This window comes from Salmo salar, chromosome 01 (assembly GCF_965601325.2).
Source record: "Salmo salar chromosome 01, fSalSal1, whole genome shotgun sequence".
Taxonomy (NCBI): Eukaryota; Metazoa; Chordata; class Actinopteri; order Salmoniformes; family Salmonidae; genus Salmo; species Salmo salar.
In genome coordinates this window covers 137,140,296-137,162,500 of record NC_138291.1, presented here as the reverse complement: position 1 = coordinate 137,162,500, position 22,205 = coordinate 137,140,296, and the positions used below count along the sequence as shown (strand labels likewise).

Genomic DNA, 22,205 nt, shown 5'->3' with positions numbered 1-22,205 from the left:
TGTTCGATCGGGTTCAAGACTGGGTTCTGGCCACTCAAGGACATTGAGACTTGTCCCGAAGCCTCTCCTGTGTTGTCTTGGTCCTGAGCACTCTGGAGCAGGTTTTCATCAAGGATCTCTCTGCACTTTGTTCCGTTCATCTTTCCCTCAATCCTGATTAGTCTCCCAGTCCCTGCTGCTAAAAAACATCCCCACAGCATGATGCTGCCACCACCATGCTTCATCGTAGCAATGGTGCCAGATTTCTTCCAGACATGACGCTTGGCATTCAGGCCAAAGAGTTCAATCTTGGTTTCATCAGACCAAAGAATCTTGTTTCTCATGGTCTGAGAGTCCTTTAGCAAACACTGGGCTGTCATGTGCCTTTTACTGAGTGGCTTCCGTCTGGCCACACTGACAGAAACTGTCAGTGTGACCATCGGGTTCTTGGTCAGCTCCCTGACCAAGGCCACCCAATTGCTCACTTTGGCTAGGTGTCTGTGGTGTCTTGGTGGTTCTAAACTTCTTCCATTTTAAGAATGATGGAGGCTACTTTAAAAGAGAATGTTTTATACATTTGCAAAAATAAACTGTTTTCACTTTATCATTATGGGGTATTGTGTGTAGATTGATGAGGGACATTTTTTTATTTAATCCATTTTAGAATAAGGCTGTAACGTAACAAAATGTGGAAAAAGTCAAGGGGTCTGAATACTTTCCAAATGTACCGCATCTAATTGTTGGGCCTTTCAGTATAAAATGTATTCCTCTATCATAATGTTCAGGGCAAATATTAGCCCATGAGTAAGCTCTGGCCACCTGGTAAACATGTTAAACTAAATATTTTTAAAGTGCTATAATGGTGGATTACTCAGATTCTCCAATATATTATTTTATTCAGATACTTTGCTGAGGGAGCCTAATTACCCTATAACTCATGTGCTGGTCCTCTCAGCCAAGTTTGCCTCGCCACTGTTGTCATTTTCGTTTTGTTTTCAACGGGTGTGGCTGAAATACGGGCGCAGCAGTCTACGGCACTGCATCTCAGCGTCGTTAGGGTTTGGCCGGGGTAGGCCGTAAATAAGAATTTGTTCTTAACTGACTTGCCTAGTTAAATAAAGATTTTTTAAAAAATATATAGAATTCACTAATTTGAGGGGGTGTCCAAATACTTTTGTGTGTGTAGATAAAAATAGAATAAAACATTTAAGTACGAATAAAACCCCACAAGAACTACGATGCGAGTTAAAGAAACACGAGAATGCCAGTATATACAGGTCAGTGTCAGTACCGTATTCGGTGTGCAGGAGTACTGGAGTGTGGTTGAGGTGGGTTTATACATAAAAAAAGTGGAAAGTAGCATTTATAAAAACAAATGGCCTCTTGAGCTCAAATGTAACACTTTTTATTTTATTGATGAAACAACCACGTCTAAGATGGACTTTAAAAGAGATCTTTGCTATTTTACAACAAAATCTCAATTGTTGATGTAAGTGGCATGTTATAGAAAGTTCCAGACCCTTTCCTTTTGCGATTTCACTTATTTTTTTTGAAACTTACCCAACCAGCGATTCACTTCGTCATCCTTGTTGTGTAGTACGGGGGTTTTGAAAAACATTAACAAATGCTCTGAAACACCCAAATGCATACTTTTAGAAATGCTGTCATTATAGTCATGCAGGTCTTTTAGATGTTGTACACATGAAATTGTCATTCCAAACTTTTTCCACAACATTAAATTCCATTTTCTGCGACTCGAGCAGTTACCCCTGTCCAGCTGTTCAATTGTCTGTGTAGCCTTCTGCTAGTTTTGCACTCTGAAATTCAAGTACTAGAACACCTTGAAAATAAGAATTTTCTCAAGTTAGTACTTCTAATATGAAAAATGCATTGGTCTTACAAATTAATTTCCAGGCAGACTACAGAGTTCTATTTCCTCATGTGTTTCGCGCTCTGTTTGCCAGGCAAACTCGGATATTCCACCCACACTGCCACTCAGCCAGGCAGGTACAGAACTGACTGATTAGGCACCACCAAACGTCACATCGATAGCTAAAATGCCAGTCAAATGTAGATGAAATCCTGCCTGGCAGGATATTGACGTTTATGAAGGGGTTTTGCCAGACCCAACCAGGGATGTAGTAGAGGGTAAACGCCATTTACGCACCTTTTTATTTGTGAAATAGCATTTACTCACGTTTTTATTTTGTTAATTATAGTTTACGCACTTATTATTGCATTCCCAGCGTTGATCAATGCTCAGAAGCCTTCTTGATCTGCGTTCTAATTACAAATTATTAATGTATGTTCGTCTGCTCCCCCGGATTTGCCTTGTTAGCAGCATATTCATTCACCTCTCTGTCCTACGGGAAACTCGGCTGTGTCAACAGGCATCCCCCAAACAAAAACTCCCTGACTCGGAGAACGAGTGTACATCCGGTAAATAGTCGCTGATATTTCAGTCAGATGTCTTGCTAGCTATGTAGCTCAAGGGCTCTGGTTGATAATATGGTAGCTAGTTATGGCTAGAAGGATGAAGTTAGAAGCTAACGTTGAATGGAGGCTGCAATGAAGGACGCAAAGGAGACACACAGAGAGAGGAAGCATTGAAGCAAGTAAGGAGAGAGGTTAGTAGTACAGTGGTTCCCAAACTTGGGGTCGGGGACCCATGTGGGGTTCTTTAAAATTTAAATAGGATCCCCTGAGAGACTCTTTAATCTTATCAAACACATTCATAACTTGTTTCTCTTCAAATGGGTATAGAATACAACATTTTAGAGTAAACTAGGGGCCTTTTACACTATTAGAATTCACTTTTATGTCATTGTGTTGGGACAGCCTGTTGGACCTAAGATTGTGTGAAATATAAAGATAATTTAAATATAAAGACAATTTAATATTGTTATCATGTACATTGAACTAAAATATTAACGCAACATGCCACAATTTCAAAGATTTTACTGAGTTACAGTTCATATAAGGAAATCAGTCGACGTCATCAGTACTGACTTACCACTCATGTATGTAATAAATAAGTAGTGAAACGTAATATTGAGTAAAACTTGTAAAGAAGGTAGTGATGAATAGTAAGTTGTTTTTTTTTCATCAGGTTGTGGCAATATACTGCCATCTGGTGGCAACTAGAAACAATTGCATAATAGGAACTACTGCAAATTGATGGTCCTTGAAAATAAATATTGGTGCTTGAAAAAGTACTTCAAAGGCCTTGAATTTGACTTGTCACTGTCTGTACGAACCTTGCTGAGAGCATTTCCATTTCTAAAAGGACATATTTGGTGTGGGTAAGTTTCTCAAAAACAAGTGAAAATTGCACAACCAAAGTGTCTGGACCCTTCTATAAACATTCCATTTACATAAAAAATTTAGATTTCTTTGTAAAAAAGCTAAATTCTCCTTGAAGGGAGAGTCCTCAGGAAAGTGCATTTAATTTAATTTACCATAAACTTCAATAACACAAACTCACCAACCATAGACCAGTCAGTGTGGAGGAAGAGAAGGAAGAGTTTCCTTTTTTTCCCTTTATTCCTGCTGCACCCCCCCCACTCTCCCTCGTTTACTTCCCCACTCACTCACTCACTCACTCACTCTGTAGCTCTCTCGCAGTCGCACTCTCTCCCTCTCTTGCTCTCTCCTACCCACTCACTTTCTCTTCTTCTCCCTCCCATACAAAGTACTAGTGCGAAGATTCGTGCGATCGAGGCCAAGCTTCAGATGATGGAGGAGAACCCAGACGAGGAGTACCAGGGCCCCTCAGCCTACATGTACAACAAGCCTCCGGAGAAGAAACGCCAACAGCCTTACAGCAGACCCTTCCGCAAGTTCAGGAGATGACACACAGGGGACAGAACATCGAACACCTAGGCTTGCAAAATTCCCCCGGTAACTTTCCCCAAACTCCCAGGTTTTCCAGAATTCCTTGTTTGAAGATTCCCAGTGTTCGAAGATTCCCAATATCAGAAGGGAATAAACAGGACATCTGGAATCCTCCAACCAGGATTTCTGGAAAACTTGGGAATTTTGACAAAGTTACTGGAATTTTGCAACCCTACCAATACCTGACTGGCTCAGTGACTTCCTCTACAGCGGTCTCCTGTAATAAGTTAACAGATTCCAAGACAATTGAAGTTCTAATTAACGTTACCATGATGCAAACTTATATATATATGGAATATGCTCAGATTGTTAAATTATTATTACACTGTAGTGTTGTGGGAGTTGCCTGATTCCAATCTGTTTGTGCTATTATCCCAACTCCTTGTCACTCATTGACAATGACTGCAATGGAGTTGGCAAGAGCACAAAAAGATCTGGGACCAGGCTATAGTCATGCCACCAAACTGTATGACTTCAGGTTTGGGCAGATGGCCAACAAGCCATTTACATTTATTTACTATTGTGTGTATTCTTACTTGGAAGAGGAATTATACATTTTTTTCAAGGAAGGTTTTTTTTTTTGTAATCTACTTTTCTACAACTTCAGCCAAAACAATTTTCAATGGCTATATGTATTGTATGATGTGTAGAATATCACACCTTCATTTATCTTACTATTGTTTTTCTGTTAGGATTTTTTTCAAATACATTGTTATTGTAATGTTTCATTTCTGTCTTTGCCGTTCAGTGTTGGGAGTTTGACATTATTACCCTTCATAATTCCAATTTGACCTGATGTAGTGGACTAATACAGTATAATATGTTTCTCACGTGCTCTGAGTCACTTGTTATCATTAGCATATTAAGTTGGTCTGTAACAAAAAAGGCAAGGCATAAAATCATGTATTTTAGAACTGAGTGGTTGTCACCATTCTGTGTTTCTTGTGATCAAAGAAGGTTACGCTAAATGTATTTTATTCATAACACGTATTTGGCTATATTTGAGTGTGATTCGAGGGTCATCATAAGTGGAGAATGTTGAGCAACTTTGGACAATATTACTATTTTTATTGATGTTATGACACCCAGTAAACTACATTGCAACTCAACTCGTAGATTATATTATTCAATCATAAAATTGTCCTTGAAAACAAATAGTATTTGTATTTTTTAATTTCAATGTAAATATACCGCCCTATATTGTTGTCTACGTGTTGTTTTTGAAGTTTTTACATGGCTATTTTATGTATCCCATAATTTGTAGATCTGCCAAATGTTTAGAAGAATCTGGTTCAACTGAGCAGGAGATTCCCATATCGATTTACCACTCATCGATGTTGTGCACGGTATAGCTCTCTATCTTCAATGAGGTTTATATCATTCCAGTCCTCATAGTCTGACTAATAAAAATACGCTAATAGAATTTACTTAAATCAAGAAATTAGCTTGATATCACATTGAGCTTTTTCACCCCGCTCCCATTAAGTTGCAAGCACCTGAAATGTGGACGTCCGATTGATGCCTACATGAGCGGTGCACGGTTACTCTGCCTGCAACCTGAATGGTAAGAAAAAGAGTAGGCCTACCTCAGAATATTTGACCTTTTACAACATTTTTCAATATGATTTATTTAGCAATCTTCCTGTGAATTGAACATGTTTTTACAGTGACATAGCTAAACGCCTGATATGATTGAAACAGCTTTCGGAAAATCACAAACTCTTGGTAGCATTCAACATGGTTCTCATTTTGAAAGGGAGATCCGTGCGCCTTCAGTTATGTCTGCAACCGTGACATATTTACTGCCAAAGTTCCAGTTACTCGCGCGGGTCTCAAGATGGTAGTCTGTATATTGGAAATCATAGGATGACCTGATTATGCATCATTTCAATCATTAATAAATAAATGACTGTTAGTTGGTATTTTTGATGCTGTGATAAATAGGCCTATGCGTTTTTAGGATTATCAGCATGAGTCAATGAGACAAGCATATTGTCTTCAAGGTCCTAGAAAGCCCATATTTGGGGTGAGAATGAGATGTCATGTTTATTTTGTGTCAGATTTTCAATAGATCCTCTTGCAGAATCAAACTTTTCCGTTGAGATTAATCTTTCAGTAATCGGATATAAGAAACAATTCCTAATATTAATATTTATTATAATAGTCAACGTATCAAATAATAATAAATTGACATTAGAGGCCTAACAATAAATTGGACTGTAAATAAACCTTTATTTTGTGTGTCTCGTTTAAAATCTTATCGCCTGTAGTCTCGCAAAGTGAAAGAATCTAAAATAATACATTTATAGCATGAATAATTTAACCTTAATAAACCTTTATGGTGCATAATTATGTTGCAATTATGCAAATTATAAAAACATGATTCGATGAAGTGGTATGTTTCTAATGACTGCCTTCTTTAGAATCACTTTACAAGAAAGATAGCCAGTTAAATCATTTCCAGAGAGACTTTGTTTTTTATGACGGTGTGTGTGTGGAATGCAGAAATAATAGGCTAATGTAAATATGTAATAATAAACACACATAAAAAGGAACTATTCAACACCTAAATAGTTGTTTTCAATTCAACCTAAATCCTAAAGCATTGACTTGAACCCACATTATCCAACATCAGACTTACTTTAACATGGAAATGGGTTATTTATTATGACCCATAACAGAAATTGCCTAATGCCAAAACTCCATTATAGCGGTGCTGTGTCAGAAAACTGGTGTCCATGAACCGTACCATATTCGCAGCCATAATACAAGTTTACCCTCCCCCCTCCAATCCTGGAGCGCAACTAAACTTTCACTTCAGACGAATTGCGCTTGGAGAGACGGTACCCCTAACCTGCTCTCACTAGTTGTGTCTCGCGTTCTTGCAGATCTCGAGCAAACCTGCCAACCCATCTACTTCCTGTAGTCAGCAATTCCATCCCTAACTGAGGGGAAAAAAAGGGAAGGAAGAATTTTCTAAGTGTTCTAAATAAGGCGTTCTGAAGAGCAACCTCCACTTGGTCGTCCGTCTGCAACACCCACGAGCTTCATCATATAGATACCATAACTGTTTCTCATGTTTTATATCGCATGTGTGCTGGGAGGCCGTTGCATCGATCGTGGTTAGAAGTAAAACACGCTGTGGGTTCAAAACAAGAAGTGTATTAACCCTGCAAATCCATGGCACGGAGAATACAATAGATGCGCATCTTTTTTTGCATGAAAGTGAAATCAGTTCAAACTCCGAGCTTGGGAAGGGAAGGGAACTCGACTTACGTTCTATCAGAATCCCAAGTGCGTTCATGTATTGGAAAAATGAGGTTTTGGCCCCTCTACCAGAGGGAAATAAGTTTTTATCCGAAGGAATTCCCTCAAAACAGGTAATGTGAAGAAAACAATCGCCTACAATAATAGCCTATGCGTAAAATATATGCGTAAAAAATAATTTGGATTTGAAAGATTGCTTTCTGGTTTAGCATGCATGTTTAAGATACCCTCATAGTATTGGCTGATACCACTGTATAGACTACACTAGGATCTTACTGCTAATCTATCTGCTGTCATCATGTTGCTTTCTTAACTGCAACTGTTTTTATGTGTCTTAAATTGATATCATAAGAATCACTGGCTGTGTACAAAGATCAGCTGCGCCTCGCGCCATGAAGAGACAAGCGCGTCTATTATGAAGTGTGATTTGCAGTCCACCCTCTTCAACATGCCAATTCGCCAGAGAAGAATTAGATTTTAATTAGTGCCATTAAAAATCAAATTTGCCATTCTTTGGGTGGCCCGTTGCCTTTTCTGATTGACAGTTGAAATTGACACTCCGGGTCTCCTCTTATCGTGAGCATTTCAAGCTATTTGTAATTGCAGGTAGTTTTTTTTTCGGTTCCCTGGATTGCGAGGAAAACACGATTACTTTAAGAGCCATGGGTTAAGTGCAGAGAAAAATCAATCCAAATTGAAATAGCTTCATTAAAACGGCAGCTTTTGTTGCAGGGCCCTAAATAGTCCACAACAGTTAAAATCGGGAGTTATTGTTTGAACGCTTTATATAGCTTCAGGGCTGCAATGTCTCTCAAGGATTTCATGGCTGGAGATGGATAGTACGTTAGCCGCGAGTTGACTTCGACTTGCCGTTGAATCTTGTCTTGTAGGTGATTTCTCCAGAAACGCCGCAGAGTACACCGGGTGCCTCGCGCTGCGTGGAAGCCAAATACACACACGTCATGGTGAGAAGTTATGTAAACGTTTTAATGCATTATTTGCAATGTGTGCATTGCTGTTTATTATTATAGCATCTGACGCTTAAATTATTGCCATGCGTAAAATGTAATGTTATTGCTATTAGTTGTCTATTGCCTGTCAAGTATTTATGCAACATATATGGTGACCCTGATAGCGAGCCTAAATATGCTTTTCTATGCTAAGCATGACTTGGGTCATGAGGTAGCCTATAGACTGTAATATTTCAAATATTTAGGTCCAGATGCGCTAAAAATGTATCCCTGTCCTTATTTTTGACTTGTTTCTCGTGCAGTCTCACTCGGACGGAGAATCGCACCGATCGAACATGGAGAGGGAGGACACGCACTCCTCCCCGAGTCCCCCCTCTACCCCGTATATCTGCTCGCCTATCTCCACCGCCTCCTCCGTGCCGTCCACCGGGAAGAACGTGTGCGCTAGCTGTGGTTTGGAGATCCTGGACCGATACCTACTCAAGGTGCGAGTGCGCGCGTTATTTGGTCATGAAAAGGCTAAAACCGCACGAGCATAGGATTTATTTTTTGGCGAATGTAAAACAGATACGGAAAATCCTTTTGACTTGTTTTTGTTTTTACAACTTTACAAACATGTTTGATGTATTTAGCCCAAGCTACATCCACGTTGACTACATTATCTTCTCTAAATATTAATACGAATATAAATAAAATCATACTCCGAATTATGAAACCCTGAAATAATTTAGTAGGCTAAAGTGTTGATCTTCTGAAGCTCCATTGTTTTGAACATAAGATTTTTTTTTCTAAAACAAAAGAAAGGACAGTAGCCTAGATAGGCCAGGGTCATACATCATGTTATGGTTTTTCTGTCTTTCAAATTCACATCAAGAACAACGCCCAGCCTCGCTTTGCGTGCTCCGGAGTAAAAACAACTGGCTGGGAGTGTTTTGCAGAGTTGCAGGAAGTGTGTGTTACTAAACTAAGGGGATCATTATTCCACTATCTGTGCTCCATTTCTTTTAAGTCTTTATATGGAAGCGATACATGTGGAAACTATTTTATCAGGAAGCGATGCATGTTCATTTTAAATGCATAACTATATTCATTTTGTAATCGATTCTTTATATGCTATTTATATTTAAATTATATTAACATTTTGCTTCTATAAAAAAAATGTATTCAGAAAACCTATAGCATAATGATATTTGATGTATGGGGTTTGTGCGGTAATATTAGCTGATCATAAAAAATAATTTGAAATTCACCCATAAAACAGACCCAATTGTCCACTCCACCAAAGCTCGCTGTATATTATTTTCTGTTTAATAATCTATATGCCTAGTGCTGCAAGGACATACCCCTTTATTTTTCACATGGCCCATTTTCTTATATGGAGAACGAAGTAATAATCTAATATTTGTGTATATCTTAAAATTGATATTTCATTCGTTGCCTTTACTTGGTAGGCTAGGCCTACGCTACACGGGCAAACATCGAGAAGAACAAAAACAATTATAAGATATATTTATTACATTTACATTTACATTACATTTGAATTATTCTTCAACGAATTGTAAGGTTTAGGAATAATTTTAACATTAAAGGCAATAATAAAAATCACACAATATTCAAACATTTTGCATGGTCTGCGTATGTATGCACACTTGATGAGTGAAAACACAATTTAGCTGAAGTCAAATGGCCCAATGGCCATACGTGTTGTATACATGTTTTACATGCGTAATCAAATTGAAACTTATCGGATAGAGGGAAACATATTTATTATAAAAGTTCTACTGTCTTTGTAGCTCCACCAAAATATCAACTAAGTCATGGATGTTTTTTTATTGGAACAAAATCAATTGCAAAGTGCATAATAGCCTACATGAATTATGCTAGTTTTACAGTTGTTTATTTTGTTATTATTATTGGACATGTTCATTAACTTAAATCGTTTAGCCTAGGCTACTATTTGAGAAATAATGTAATTTGACCTATTCAATTTGATTTCACATAGGCTATATACAGACATATTGTTATAATTATTATTACTATGATGATGATGATGATTATTATTTAAGCTTCTTTTTTTTACCACTGTTTTGTTTTGCAGGTAAATAACTTGATCTGGCACGTGAGGTGTCTGGAGTGCTCTGTCTGCCGGACGTCGTTACGTCAACACAACAGCTGTTACATCAAAAACAAAGAGATCTTCTGTAAAATGGATTATTTCAGGTAGGGTAAGTTTTTGACTTTGTTTTCAAAATATTATGGATGTTTGCTTCCGCCTGCCGCCTGCCGTACGAAAACCTGCCTCTCCTTTGCGTGATAGTGGCCGTGCGCATAATTGTATGTGTCGGTGTTTAAAAAGGTATTCAAAAGCTTATAAGCAAAATAAGGGTAGGAGTTAACTGTAGCCACTTTTTATGAATCCCATTGTTGAGGCTACGTCGTCGGCCTAAATATTGAGGTGTTATAAAATAAATGTAATTCTGCTGGTATAGGCTTTTGTTATGGGGCGTGCAGTGAGACGTGTTTTGGAGGAATTATAAATTGATGGGATATTATACGCGCATATAATGATGAAGATGATATCAATGGGGCGGCAGGTAGCCTAGTGGTTAGAGCGTTGGGCTAGTAACCGAAAGGTTGCTAGATTGAATCCCCGAGCTGACAAGGTAAAAATCTGTCGTTCTGCCCCTGAACAAGGCAGTTAACCCACTGTTCCTAGGCCGTCATTGTAAGTAAGATTTTTTTCTTAAATGACTTGGCTAGTTAAATTTAAAAAATGCGCATAACACTGGGCAATATCCATGCTTCTTTGCCTTGCAGTTTTGAATAACAAATGTATTAAATCATATTAAAAAAGAATTATAACAATAAGCAATTGCAAAAGCCCTAGGCCAGTAGGCCTTATAACAACAACGCCAATACCACATCAATAATAATGATGTTACGACATACAACACAACTTAACACGACTTAATTTGTACAGGTTTACACTTTTTAAATCATCGTCAGTTTGTCAGCTTGTCTCTTGATTTAAAAAGCAAAGAGAGATCAACTAATTACAATCTGATTATATAATCGCATACACATTTAGCAGGTGTTATTGGGGGGGGGGGGGGGGGTGTACTGAAATGCTTGTATGATACTGTAGGATACTATCCGTTATTCTATTGTTATTCTATTGTTATCTAATCTGCTATTCTATTGTCATATAATCTAATACATACCAAAACATGTATTGTGACCAAATATAAATCAAGACTAATCTCTGGACGGATTTCGTGAGATTGTCTAACAGAAATCAAATCAAAATCAAATGTTATTTGTCACATGCGCTGAACACAACAGGTGTAGACATGAAGACATGAGAAGATATTCACAGTAACACTTACTGATAACGATTCCAATCAGTGCTACCCTAAGACTACAATTTGTTGGGCTATTATCATATAGCATGTTGTTACACACTACTTCTACAGTTCCTACACACAATAACACAATAACACATTGCTTGCACTATTATATTTGTTGATAGTTTCATATTTTTCCACATTATTTAACACACACAAAATATACATCAAACATAATTGCTTTCAATGCTCTCAATGTTGTTATATTTTCTATAATATTCTATATTTATATATATTTATATTTCACCAGCTTCATTCATACAACACATTTGACACAATATTTACAAATACCTGTAATTACATACATACGCACGCACGCACGCACGCACGCACGCACGCACGCACGCACGCACGCACGCACGCACACACACACACACACACACACACACACACACACACACACACACACACACACACACACACACACACACACCCCCCCCCCCCCCCCCCCCTGCAGAGTAAGAATAACACTCCGCGGCTAAAGCTAAACTGTGAAGTCTCATGCAGCATGCGCGTCTCCAGTGTATCATGATTGCAGAGCACTCAACACAGAGCCTGAATGCAAGCTCTCAATTGGCCAGGCCTCCTCTCCTCCGCATCCATTTCCAGTCAATGTGAAGTGACTGGCCCTTTAAAGTCGATACTGTGTTTTAGGAGCTGCTGCCTCGGAAGGTTTATTTTCTGTGTTAGGCTAATAATCTGAAGTGATGCTTCACAAGATGTTTCATCTAAAGCCCTTCACAGAGAGACCCGGTCCCTGTGTAGCACAGTGGATCTATTGAGATAGGAACATTCACACTTGTGTCCACGCATGCGGGCGTGGAGTCTAGTTACCAGATCAGCATCAAGGCTTAGACTACAGAACTAAAAGAAGTCAATGTCAACCAAGAATGTATTACTGGACTTTAGTAATAGATTAACACCATCAGAGATACATGCAGGGAGTGTAAACGTGATATAGTTTTTTAAATATGATGCTTATGTAATATGTTTACAAGAGAAAATGATCAATACTGAGCTACTATGATTGCAAAGCTCAATTGATCCATGAGACGGTCTCTCATAACGCAGGGTAAATGTCAAACACTATCTGTCTATAGCTTCTTATTTAATAGCTAGAGGTAATGTTCATCTGAGTTAAAATACTAAAAAACTGTATGCATCCTGAGAATATCACATGGAGTTTGTCATTAACAACTAATTATATTGAACTCTTCTGGCTCAGAATTGTTCCATTGTTCCATTCATAATAAACTGCAGAGGGAATTGCTTTACAGCTGAGCAAGGTCATATTTAAAAAGGAGATCATTGCAGAATGATATTGCCTGTCATTTAATTTACGGACCGATATGTTGAAATATTCAAATGTACATATTGGTTTCTATTTATGGAAAGTTTTCCAGATGATCGAAACATTTTGGACATTCATCTGGTAAAGTTTAATATTGTAAGCCATACAGTGTGACCATCTGTTGTAGGAAAGAGGAGTCCACCATACGCCCCACGATACAACGCGCAGAACCTCCTGCGTTTCTCCTTCGTAACTAGTGTCCCCTCACGTGAGATGCGGGTCGTGTACTTTTATGGTGCTCAAAAAGATATTCAAAAACTTGAACAAAAAATGCGTTTGAACTTAACTGTTGCCACGTTTTTAAAATCCCATTATTGTAAGAAATACACCCATCTGCTGTCGGAAGAGGAGTGCAACACTGAACGCAACGCAACCCACAGAACCTCCAGCGTTTCTCGTTCATAATTCCCCCAAACATTCTAAACTGGTCGTTTCTTGTTTTATTTATTTCATTTGGGAATAATTCCACATCATAAAGATCTATTTTTCCTGGTGACGGACGCAAAATTATGTGCCAAATGGCACCAAATCCCCTAAATAGTGCACTGACTAGAGCCCCAAGTGCCCTGGTCAAAAGTAGTGCACTGTAGAGAATAGGGTGCCATTTGAGACGCTACCACAAGAGTATGGTGGCATGTTGGGAACATAACTAGAGGCGGAATGTGATTGACTGTCTAACGTATTATTGTGGACATAGTGAATGGGCTTTAATGGTTCCAAGCTTGAGAGGGAGCTTGGCACTAGAGAGGGAGCCTGGGAACGGTTTGTCCCGACAGTCAGTGGGCACAGCGGCATCTCTGTATGCGTCTGTGTGTGCGTGCGTGCATGCACGAGTTTGTGCGTCTGTGTGTGCGTGCATGCTTGTGTGTGCATGTGTGTGAAAAGTTTCGCACCCCAGGCAAAGTCATAGTCAGTGGGCACGTTAGCATCTCCCTGCTCTGACTCCAATCCCTCAGAGGATGGCAACAGGTCCTGCAGAAAGAGAGGTGTGTGCGTGTGTGCAGGTGTGTGTGGTTGCGTCAGAGAGGTGAAGGGAGTGACCCTGCTTAGGGGTGTGTGATGTGGGGGGGGGGGGGTTCATACTGGCACTGTTGCTGTGAGGGTTCAACAACACCAGCACAGAGCTGTGAGGGTTCAACAACACCAGCACAGAGCTGTGAGGGTTCAACAACACCAGCACAGAGCTGTGAGGGTTCAACAACACCAGCACAGAGCTGTGAGGGTTCAACAACACCAGCACAGAGCTGTGAGGGTTCAACAACACCAGCATAGAGCTGTGAGGGTTCAACAACACCAGCACAGAGCTGTGAGGGTTCAACAACACCAGCACAGAGCTGTGAGGGTTCAACAACACCAGCACAGAGCTGTGAGGGTTCAACAACACCAGCACAGAGCTGTGAGGGTTCAACAACACCAGCACAGAGCTGTGAGGGTTCAACAACACCAGCACAGAGCTGTGAGGGTTCAACAACACCAGCACAGAGCTGTGAGGAGGAGTGAGCATTGAGCTGGGTCCGCCAGCCTGGTGTTTTTCTGATGGTAACCTGATACAGAGCCACTGGTCTGAGGTTTATAATCACCAGCAATTAAAGCCCCAAGCCCAGCACCCAGTGTTGTCCGGGTCAACATGTTTCTGAGCGTAGATTCCTGTCACACTCGACACACATAGACACACGCAGGAACACACACACGCATGCGCGCCCACACAGGGATCACTACGTCTCTGAGTCTCCCGTTCCAACAGGCGCTTAGGGAAAATGCCTAATCTTTCTGTCCACGTCGGGTGTGTTGTGTGTGTGTGTGCGTCAGTGTGCGAGCACGTGTGTGTGTGTGTGTGTGTGTGTGTGTGTGTGTGTGTGTGTGTGTGTGTGTGTGTGTGTGTGTGTGTGTGTGTGTGTGCCTGCCATGGGAACCTGCTTATGTAAAACTGACTGTGCCTACTTCCACACAAAGACCTTTGTTTATTTACTCTTGTCCAGCCGTCAGTCATTAAGGTGAAGTTTTTTACAATATGGAAATTGTGTGTGCATTCTGCTACACAATAATAATGTTATATGTGACCCATATCAGCATAAGGCTCCCTTGGCCCCGTCCCCATTTACCCTGAAACCCCAAATACTTCTATTCCCTCCAGTGGGGGCAGCAATTAAAATAAAACATGGAGGATTTTGTATTGTGAAATGGACATGGTTGGAAGCCATAGTGATGAATGATGGGGCATTGTTGTGGTTGGGACCAGAAGCATCCCCATATGCGGAGTTCGTTTGTTTACAATGATCTTAACCAGTGACTGGTCAGGTGTGTATAAAACCGTCAAACTGAATTTATTGCTCTGCTGCAGAGAGGGTTTGATTGAAAACTCTCTCCACCTTTCCACTGTGCAGCTTGACATTCCACCTCAATGGTGTTTCAACACCAGTTTACTTGCTAGGCCTGTAGGAAGGGTTAGACTGCCGGGAGTCCTGAGGACCAGACAGGCATCACTCACTCCTCATTCTGGCTCTGGAGAGAAAAACAAGGAGATATTTCTCATTTGTGTCAGTCTCTCATCTGGCTCTGGACTGACAGCTGTTGTAATGGGGCGTAATAGCAGGAAATCAGAGTGGGTTTACTCTGCCTAAGGGGGGTGGGTGGTGGAGGAGCAGAGGGGTAGAGGGGTATGGGACAGAGCAGGCGCTGTAGTAACTAAAGCCTCTCTGTCAGCCAGGCCCCGAAACAGAAACACAGCGAGCCGTGAGCTGCCGTGAGCCGCAGGCCACACAGGAAGTTGCAAAGCACCGCCAATCAGGGGCACCCTGGGATGCTGACACGGTAACCTGAGTGGCCGTCCTCGCCTCTGCGTTGGGGTTGGGGCGGTCTGCGGTGCTAGGGGACGGAAGGTGTGTGCGTGTATGAGGTTGGGGGGGGGGGGGGGGGGGGGAGCTGCCGTATGTAGCCTATCCAGCCGCCCTCATCAACCCGCCCCGCTGTCAGCCTGCTTCCCGCCAGGCACTGATGAGGTCTCCGTAGCAACTGAGAGGAGCATGCCGTGAGTGAAACCAGACCTGGTAGAGGAAAAAGAGACTTGAGATGTCAGATTGTCTGACAGGAGAAGTCAGGAAGGTAAACAAACACACTGAGGCTCAGGACACCAGGATGTGTCTGTCCTTTACTGATTTAGGAGGAAATTAGGTGTTTTTACCTGGTAGGAAATAGGGCAAGTATCCTGTTTGGATAAGAAAATATGCCTATATCTCATACAATGGTAATTTTGGTCTTCATTTCAGACTGGGGACTAAAAAAGGAATGCGTGTTGGAATGCTTTCATAATAGTATCTGCAGAAAAAAATGTACATGGACATTTCAATAAGAAATTTGCCCATGTTCAAGCTCAATAATCTTGGGGATGAATATACTTCTCTTCAGCTGTAGGTAGATGAATGTGGAGCTGAGCGGAGCAGAGAGGAGGGCTGGAGGAAAGCTTTGTGGAGAGAATGTTCCTCCTAAAGGTAATAGGGGATTGGCATACACCCAGAATAAACACCGGCTTTTTGATACAAAGGCATAATTAACTACAAAGCTAGTGAAGACGAAGAAAGATGATGATATGCACACACATGCGTGCATGCCGTGCAAAAAAAACACACAGACACACACACGTAGACACACACACACACACGCACACACACTTCTGTGTTGTGTCGTAGAGTCTGAGGCAGACAAGCTGTCATGGTAGATTACAGTTCTGTTCCACAACATTTCTTTCTTAACTGTCCTCCACAATGCATCATTAATCAACACGCGGTATTCTCAATAAAGAGGGCCATAGATAGTCGGGTTTAAAGTACACAAACACTGGAATAGTTTCACAAAGTTTGAATAGACTTTTGCTGTGAGCAGTGTGTATTCTCGCATAATGACGTGTAGTATACTGTACCTCCGGTCCTTACCCTCATAACTCAGTAGTCCTATCTATGAACTCAAATGGATGTAGCAGGAACAGAGCATTTTAGGTGATCGGGCAAGGGAAGGAGAGGTGTGTGTGTGTGTGACTGTGCGTGTGTGTGTGTATATCGTAGTACTGTGTGTGTGTGTACTGTAGTATCTTTTCCCAGGAAAGAGGCTGAGACATCCAGCCAGCCAGGTCTGTACAGTCAGTCTCAGACCTGTCTTAGTACGTCGATGTGTCATTTCTTTGTGGACGTATCCCAGAGTGCTTCTCTTTCAGCACTAGAGTCAGTGGAGCGGGGAAGCCAAGCACATAAGAACTCAGACTCAACCTCATGGCGTCATTCTGGAACTGGGATATCCCAAATGGCACCCTATTCCCTATATAGTGCACTACTTTTGACCGGGGCCTACAGGGCCGCTGTGTCGGAAATAGGGTGCAATTTGGGACGCCTGGCATTGAGCCGGGGAGATGCTGCCTTCTACCAAATCAGTCTGCTGCTCCCTGCCTGGTCGGCAAGGGGTCATTTCCTCTTAGTAGACTGACTCGACTCTCCTTGTCATACACGCATGAACGCAAGCGCGGACACACCCACAGATGGTCAGGCTAGGGGCCATCTGCAGACCATTAGTACAGCCTTTCTCTGTCCGTCCACATCGGCCCCGCCCTGCCCCTGAAACACTGACTGGGTCGACCCGAATGTCTGGATCTAAACTGGCTGGACATGTCCAGTTCAAACAAACTAACACCTGATCTCTCAATAGCCTCTTTGATGAAGGTTATGACAAGGCCAGTCAGGCAGTCAGAAACGATCAACTAAATGTAGTACTTCATTGATAGTACTTCAGTTTGTCATATGTGCCCCTCGTTGCATATACTTACGTGGCTAACAGCTGTGATATTGGTGTAAAACATCAAATTGGCTAAATATTCTTCATGTCAAAATCATGACGGTAGGAACATTTACTTTGGCAAAAATGGAGCCCGGATAGCGAGGCCAAGACATTCAGTGAACCTATTAGTTTGAAATGAAATAATTCTCCACTTCCATTCAACTCATAATGTAAACTGATGGACTGAACAAGCAAAAACCAAGCTCTGCAATATTGACAGAACCATTTTTATTTCTATTTCAAGTGATCTACAGTAGGCTATCTATTAAAAAATATATATCAGCATGATTCTCTCTGTCTTTCTTTCTCTCTCTTCTCTCTCTCGCCCTCTCTTAAAATCAGACCAGAACATGTAATCAGCCAGGCTCTGCTTCAAATCTATAATGTTAGTGTCCTCAGAAGAGCTGATTGGTTCAGTGTGGAACAAGTGTTGAAAGTTAAAAAAAAGTTGATATATGGAAGACTTCATTTATTTATAAATCATTGGAAGGTGGGGATACCTGATTTATTGAAAGGTCCAGTCCGAATGTCGCTTTTCACATTGTGCATCCATTTAAATTCATGGATTTGACTAGTTCAATTCAGTTCTAAACACGGTCATATTTTGTACATAAAGTTGACATAATAAGAAGTCTGGTTATAGACCGTTTTTTTTAAATTCTTTTTTTTGTCCTCCTCTATAGCAGAATATTGATGCCACAGCTCTGTCTCTCTCTCTCTCTCTCTCTCTCTCTCTCTCTCTCTCTCTCTCTCTCTCTCTCTCTCTCTCTCTCTCTCTCACAGTAAGTTCGGTACAAAGTGTGCCCGGTGCGGCCGCCAGATCTACGCCAGCGACTGGGTGCGTCGAGCCAGGGGCAACGCCTACCACCTGGCGTGCTTCGCCTGCTTCTCCTGCAAGAGGCAGCTGTCCACGGGGGAGGAGTTTGGCCTGGTGGAGGAGAAGGTGCTCTGCAGGATCCACTACGACACCATGGTGGAGAACCTCAAACGAGCTGCCGAGAGCGGTGAGTCTCTGGGCTCTCTAGAACCTGCTCTGAGTGGGTTCACTAGTCTAGAGCGTCCTATCTCAGTGTTCTCTCTAGAACCTGCTCTCTAAAGTTGCTGTCAAAACGATAACCTACTGTATGTGTACACTTTTATATAGTATACAGCTACACAACACTATAGGCTTCTATCCACTACACTACAAAAAAGGTGCTATCTAGAACCTAAAAGGGTTCTTCAGCTGTCCCCATAGGATAACCCTTTGTAGAACCCTTTTTGGTTCCAGGAAGTACCTTTTTGGAACATAAGATTGTATAACACTGTGATGTAACTGTGGTGATAACAATTCTCACTGGGAAAACTCTAAATATAGCTTTTCCCCCCTCTCTTTTTTTTCCCTGTCTTTCTCTCATTCTTCCCTATCCTCCCTTTCTTTCTCCCCGTCTCTGTGCCCCGGTGTCTCAGGCAGTGGCATCACTCTGGAGGGGGCGGTGCCGTCAGAGCAGGACAGCCAACCCAAGCCTGCCAAGAGAGCACGCACCTCCTTCACCGCTGAGCAGCTGCAGGTAAGTCACAGAGGAGGGAACCTCAGGTCCCTGTCTCCTCATTTCTATTTCCAATAATAAGTCAATAATATATTACAATTCTTTTACAAATAGGCTGGGGAATATGATTTCTCCGTCTTAGTCACTTTCTAAATGGTCATTGCTGGCAACATTGTCAGGTGTTGTTTGGTGTCTCATTCATTTCAAATGGGCTCGTTGTAGTTTAGCTCTGCGGCGATATTCCATTTTCATTTCTGGGTAGCTGATACTACACTATTTGCTAATATACAGTCAAAATAGCTGAGACAGTGAGGTCGTGTATTTCGAATAACTTATGTACAATTCCCAGGTGATGCAGGCTCAGTTTGCGCAGGACAACAACCCCGATGCACAGACCCTGCAGAAGCTGGCGGACATGACGGGTCTAAGCAGGAGAGTCATACAGGTGAGGGTCCGTTCACGCCGTCTCAAAGCAATAATGTAAATAAGTTGTAAGTTGCTTTGGAGTGTATGCTAAGTGTCACATGACTCATGGTGGTAAAACAATGAGAATATAGCTACATATATATATGACAGCTGGTAACATTGCATTTTCATAGGTTTGGTTTCAAAACTGCAGAGCAAGACACAAAAAGCATACCCCCCAGCACAGCGGACCCTCACAAGGCCACCCCCAGTCCCGGATGCCCCCTTCGCTGCCCGACGATCTGCATTACTCCCCCTTTGGCAGTCCTGAGAGGGCGCGTATGGTGGCCCTGCACGGATACATCGACAGTGAGTGTTACGTTGGTTAGTCTCTTCACTACATCCTCACAAAGCCCTCCACTCTGCTTCACCAACTCCCTTTTCAGTACTTTCACCCTTGTGTCTCCTCTCAGAGAAAATAAAGAGGTGGGATTTGTCCTTGTCTACTCTGTAGAGGCTGTGTTTCGCTGTGTCAATAGTTCAAGTTTTCTAACAATTAAACAAATTGTGCTGTGCTTGAGTATGTTCCTTTACTGCTCCCCCATCTTGTAACTGTGCTGAACTGAGTTATAATATTTCACGTGTCCCTCTCTTCTGTTCCACCAGGCCACCCATTCTCCGTTCTAACGACACAGAGCCTGAACCCCCATCAAGCCATGTCGCTGCCCCAGCTACCCCTCAGCCGCTAACTAATGTACGCTGCCGCCGCCACCCCCCCCCCCCCCCCCCATGACCTCTGACCCTTGAATCCTGACCTCCCATCAGCAAGATGACTTAAGGAAAGGATCAAGATTTGAGAAGCTCTCTACTCTTGACCTCTCACCCTTAACCACTCGGACAGAGAGCGAAAGAGAAAGAGAGACTGTCTCATCGACTCTTTCCCCACGAACAGGATTATGATTATACAGCCAGTCTGACTGTTGTCATGGAGGATGTGAGCCCTTCCTTTTGCTCACTGGGACTTATTCAAGGTCAAGACACATTGAACCAGACTATGAGCTCCTTGTGCAGAGCTGGACTGAAAGGACTCCTCTCTCCATCCTCCGATGGGGGTGACGGGACCAGGCTAACAGGAATACAGCCTCATGTGCGCTGTCAAATTTCTGAAGATTTACTTATGAGGGGGAAAAAACGGCAAGGGATTGGACTTGTGGGCTTGACAGAGGACACTGAGGTAAGAAACCTCCCTCGTTTCTCTCTATGATTATACCATGAAGGAATGCGAAATAATTGAGTTTTGTTGTGGAATCTACTTCGAACTTAAAATTTGTACGATTTTTTTTTTTTTAAGTCACAGCTGTTAGTATTGGTATTATTTGAGATCATGTGGTAATTTGCTCTTCGTTAATACACTGTCATCAGCAGCCTTCTGTACAGGATATAAGCCTCAGATGAGGGTAGATTGTGTGCCTTATCTTATCCATGATAAGCAAACAGAACAACCCTAATACGGTTGTTTTCAATTATGACTCATTTCCAGGCAGCTGAGGTAAAACACCAATTCACAGAGAAAACTAAAAACTCAAATTTATTAGGATGATTTTTTTAAATAGCCAAGGTGTAACTTTACATTTTTACTGGTGAAAATATTGAAATACCATTTTTTTTGGGGGGGGGGTGATTTTAATTTTCACCACGTCATCATGTGCAAAGATTATGATAAATATAAATGTATTATTATAATATAGATATTTCAATCATTTGAAGCTCCAAATTGTAAAATTATGATTTACAGTAACAGCCTTGTGAGGCTTTTGACATTGGCATACCTCTGTTAAGTGTTGAACAATCACAGAGTAAAGTGTTGAACAATCACAGAGTAAAGTGTTGAACAATCACAGAGTATGAGAGAAAGAGAGGGAGGTCTGAAATGTGTTACCGGATAATCTTCCTCCAGTTGTAAAGAAGAACTAAAAGACGATACATGTCACATTACATGTAATACCTACCCTTTTCTAACCAGGTGTATTGTCACTAATTTATCATTTATGTCTGTGCAGGATCCATGTCAGGTCAGTGTTTTTGTTGTTGTCTTCTACAATTGTCCAGCCTGTGTTTGCTTCACTTCTATGGGGTGAAATGGAGATGTGGTACAGCGGACTGGGGATATGATGTGTATATAGACGTTTGTGGCTGGTCAGCCTGACTGGCAGACAGACAGGGGAGAGGGAGATTGTGTGAAACTGTAACTTTGTGTCTTGGCTGTGGAGTGGAGTCAGTGAGGAATAGGATCCTGTGTTTACAAAGGGACTAAGGGAGACAAGACCTCAATGTTCTCGTATTTATTGAGACAATAGCCTGTAAGCACTTTTTTTTTCGGAAATTGTCAAAATTGTCTTGTTTTATTAAAAAAATAAAATGAAATCGAACGTTTATTTGATTGACCGTGCATCACATAAATGTTTTGTGTACTAAATGCAATAAAATGGACTTTAAAATGTGACAATTGTATTTTTTTTTTTACATTTCAGTTAGACCCTAACAATTTGATGGAAGAAGCCCTTCTGAGCCCCTAATCCCAAAC

The 22,205-nt window shown here is 41.4% G+C and overlaps 2 protein-coding genes across 5 annotated transcripts in view; both read left to right on the top strand.

Annotated features, from left to right (window-relative positions):
* rbm18 (RNA binding motif protein 18) overlaps positions 1–5,078 on the top strand; it is a 25,966-nt gene extending 20,888 nt beyond the window's left edge. For all 3 annotated transcript variants that reach the window (XM_014125961.2, XM_014125952.3, XM_014125969.3), the window contains exon 6: positions 3,672–5,078. In XM_014125961.2, the coding sequence (XP_013981436.1) occupies positions 3,672–3,831 (160 nt within the window). In that variant the 3' untranslated portion in view covers positions 3,832–5,078. The remainder of the gene's footprint in view (positions 1–3,671) is intronic.
* Positions 5,079–6,765: 1,687 nt separating this feature from the next.
* Positions 6,766–22,127, top strand: lhx6a (LIM homeobox 6a). 2 transcript variants are annotated; one of them, XM_014125934.3, is made up of 9 exons: positions 6,766–7,253; positions 8,031–8,105; positions 8,414–8,596; positions 10,210–10,331; positions 18,471–18,691; positions 19,137–19,237; positions 19,566–19,661; positions 19,816–20,005; positions 20,288–22,127. In XM_014125934.3, exons 1-9 carry the CDS (start codon positions 7,176–7,178, stop codon positions 20,368–20,370), a joined length of 1,149 nt encoding a protein of 382 aa, XP_013981409.1. In that variant the 5' UTR covers positions 6,766–7,175; the 3' UTR covers positions 20,371–22,127. The 2 variants fall into 2 exon arrangements, with proteins under 2 accessions (XP_013981409.1, XP_013981417.1); XM_014125942.3 differs by having other exon boundaries at positions 6,768–7,253; positions 19,816–19,990.
* Positions 22,128–22,205: the final 78 nt, after the last annotated feature.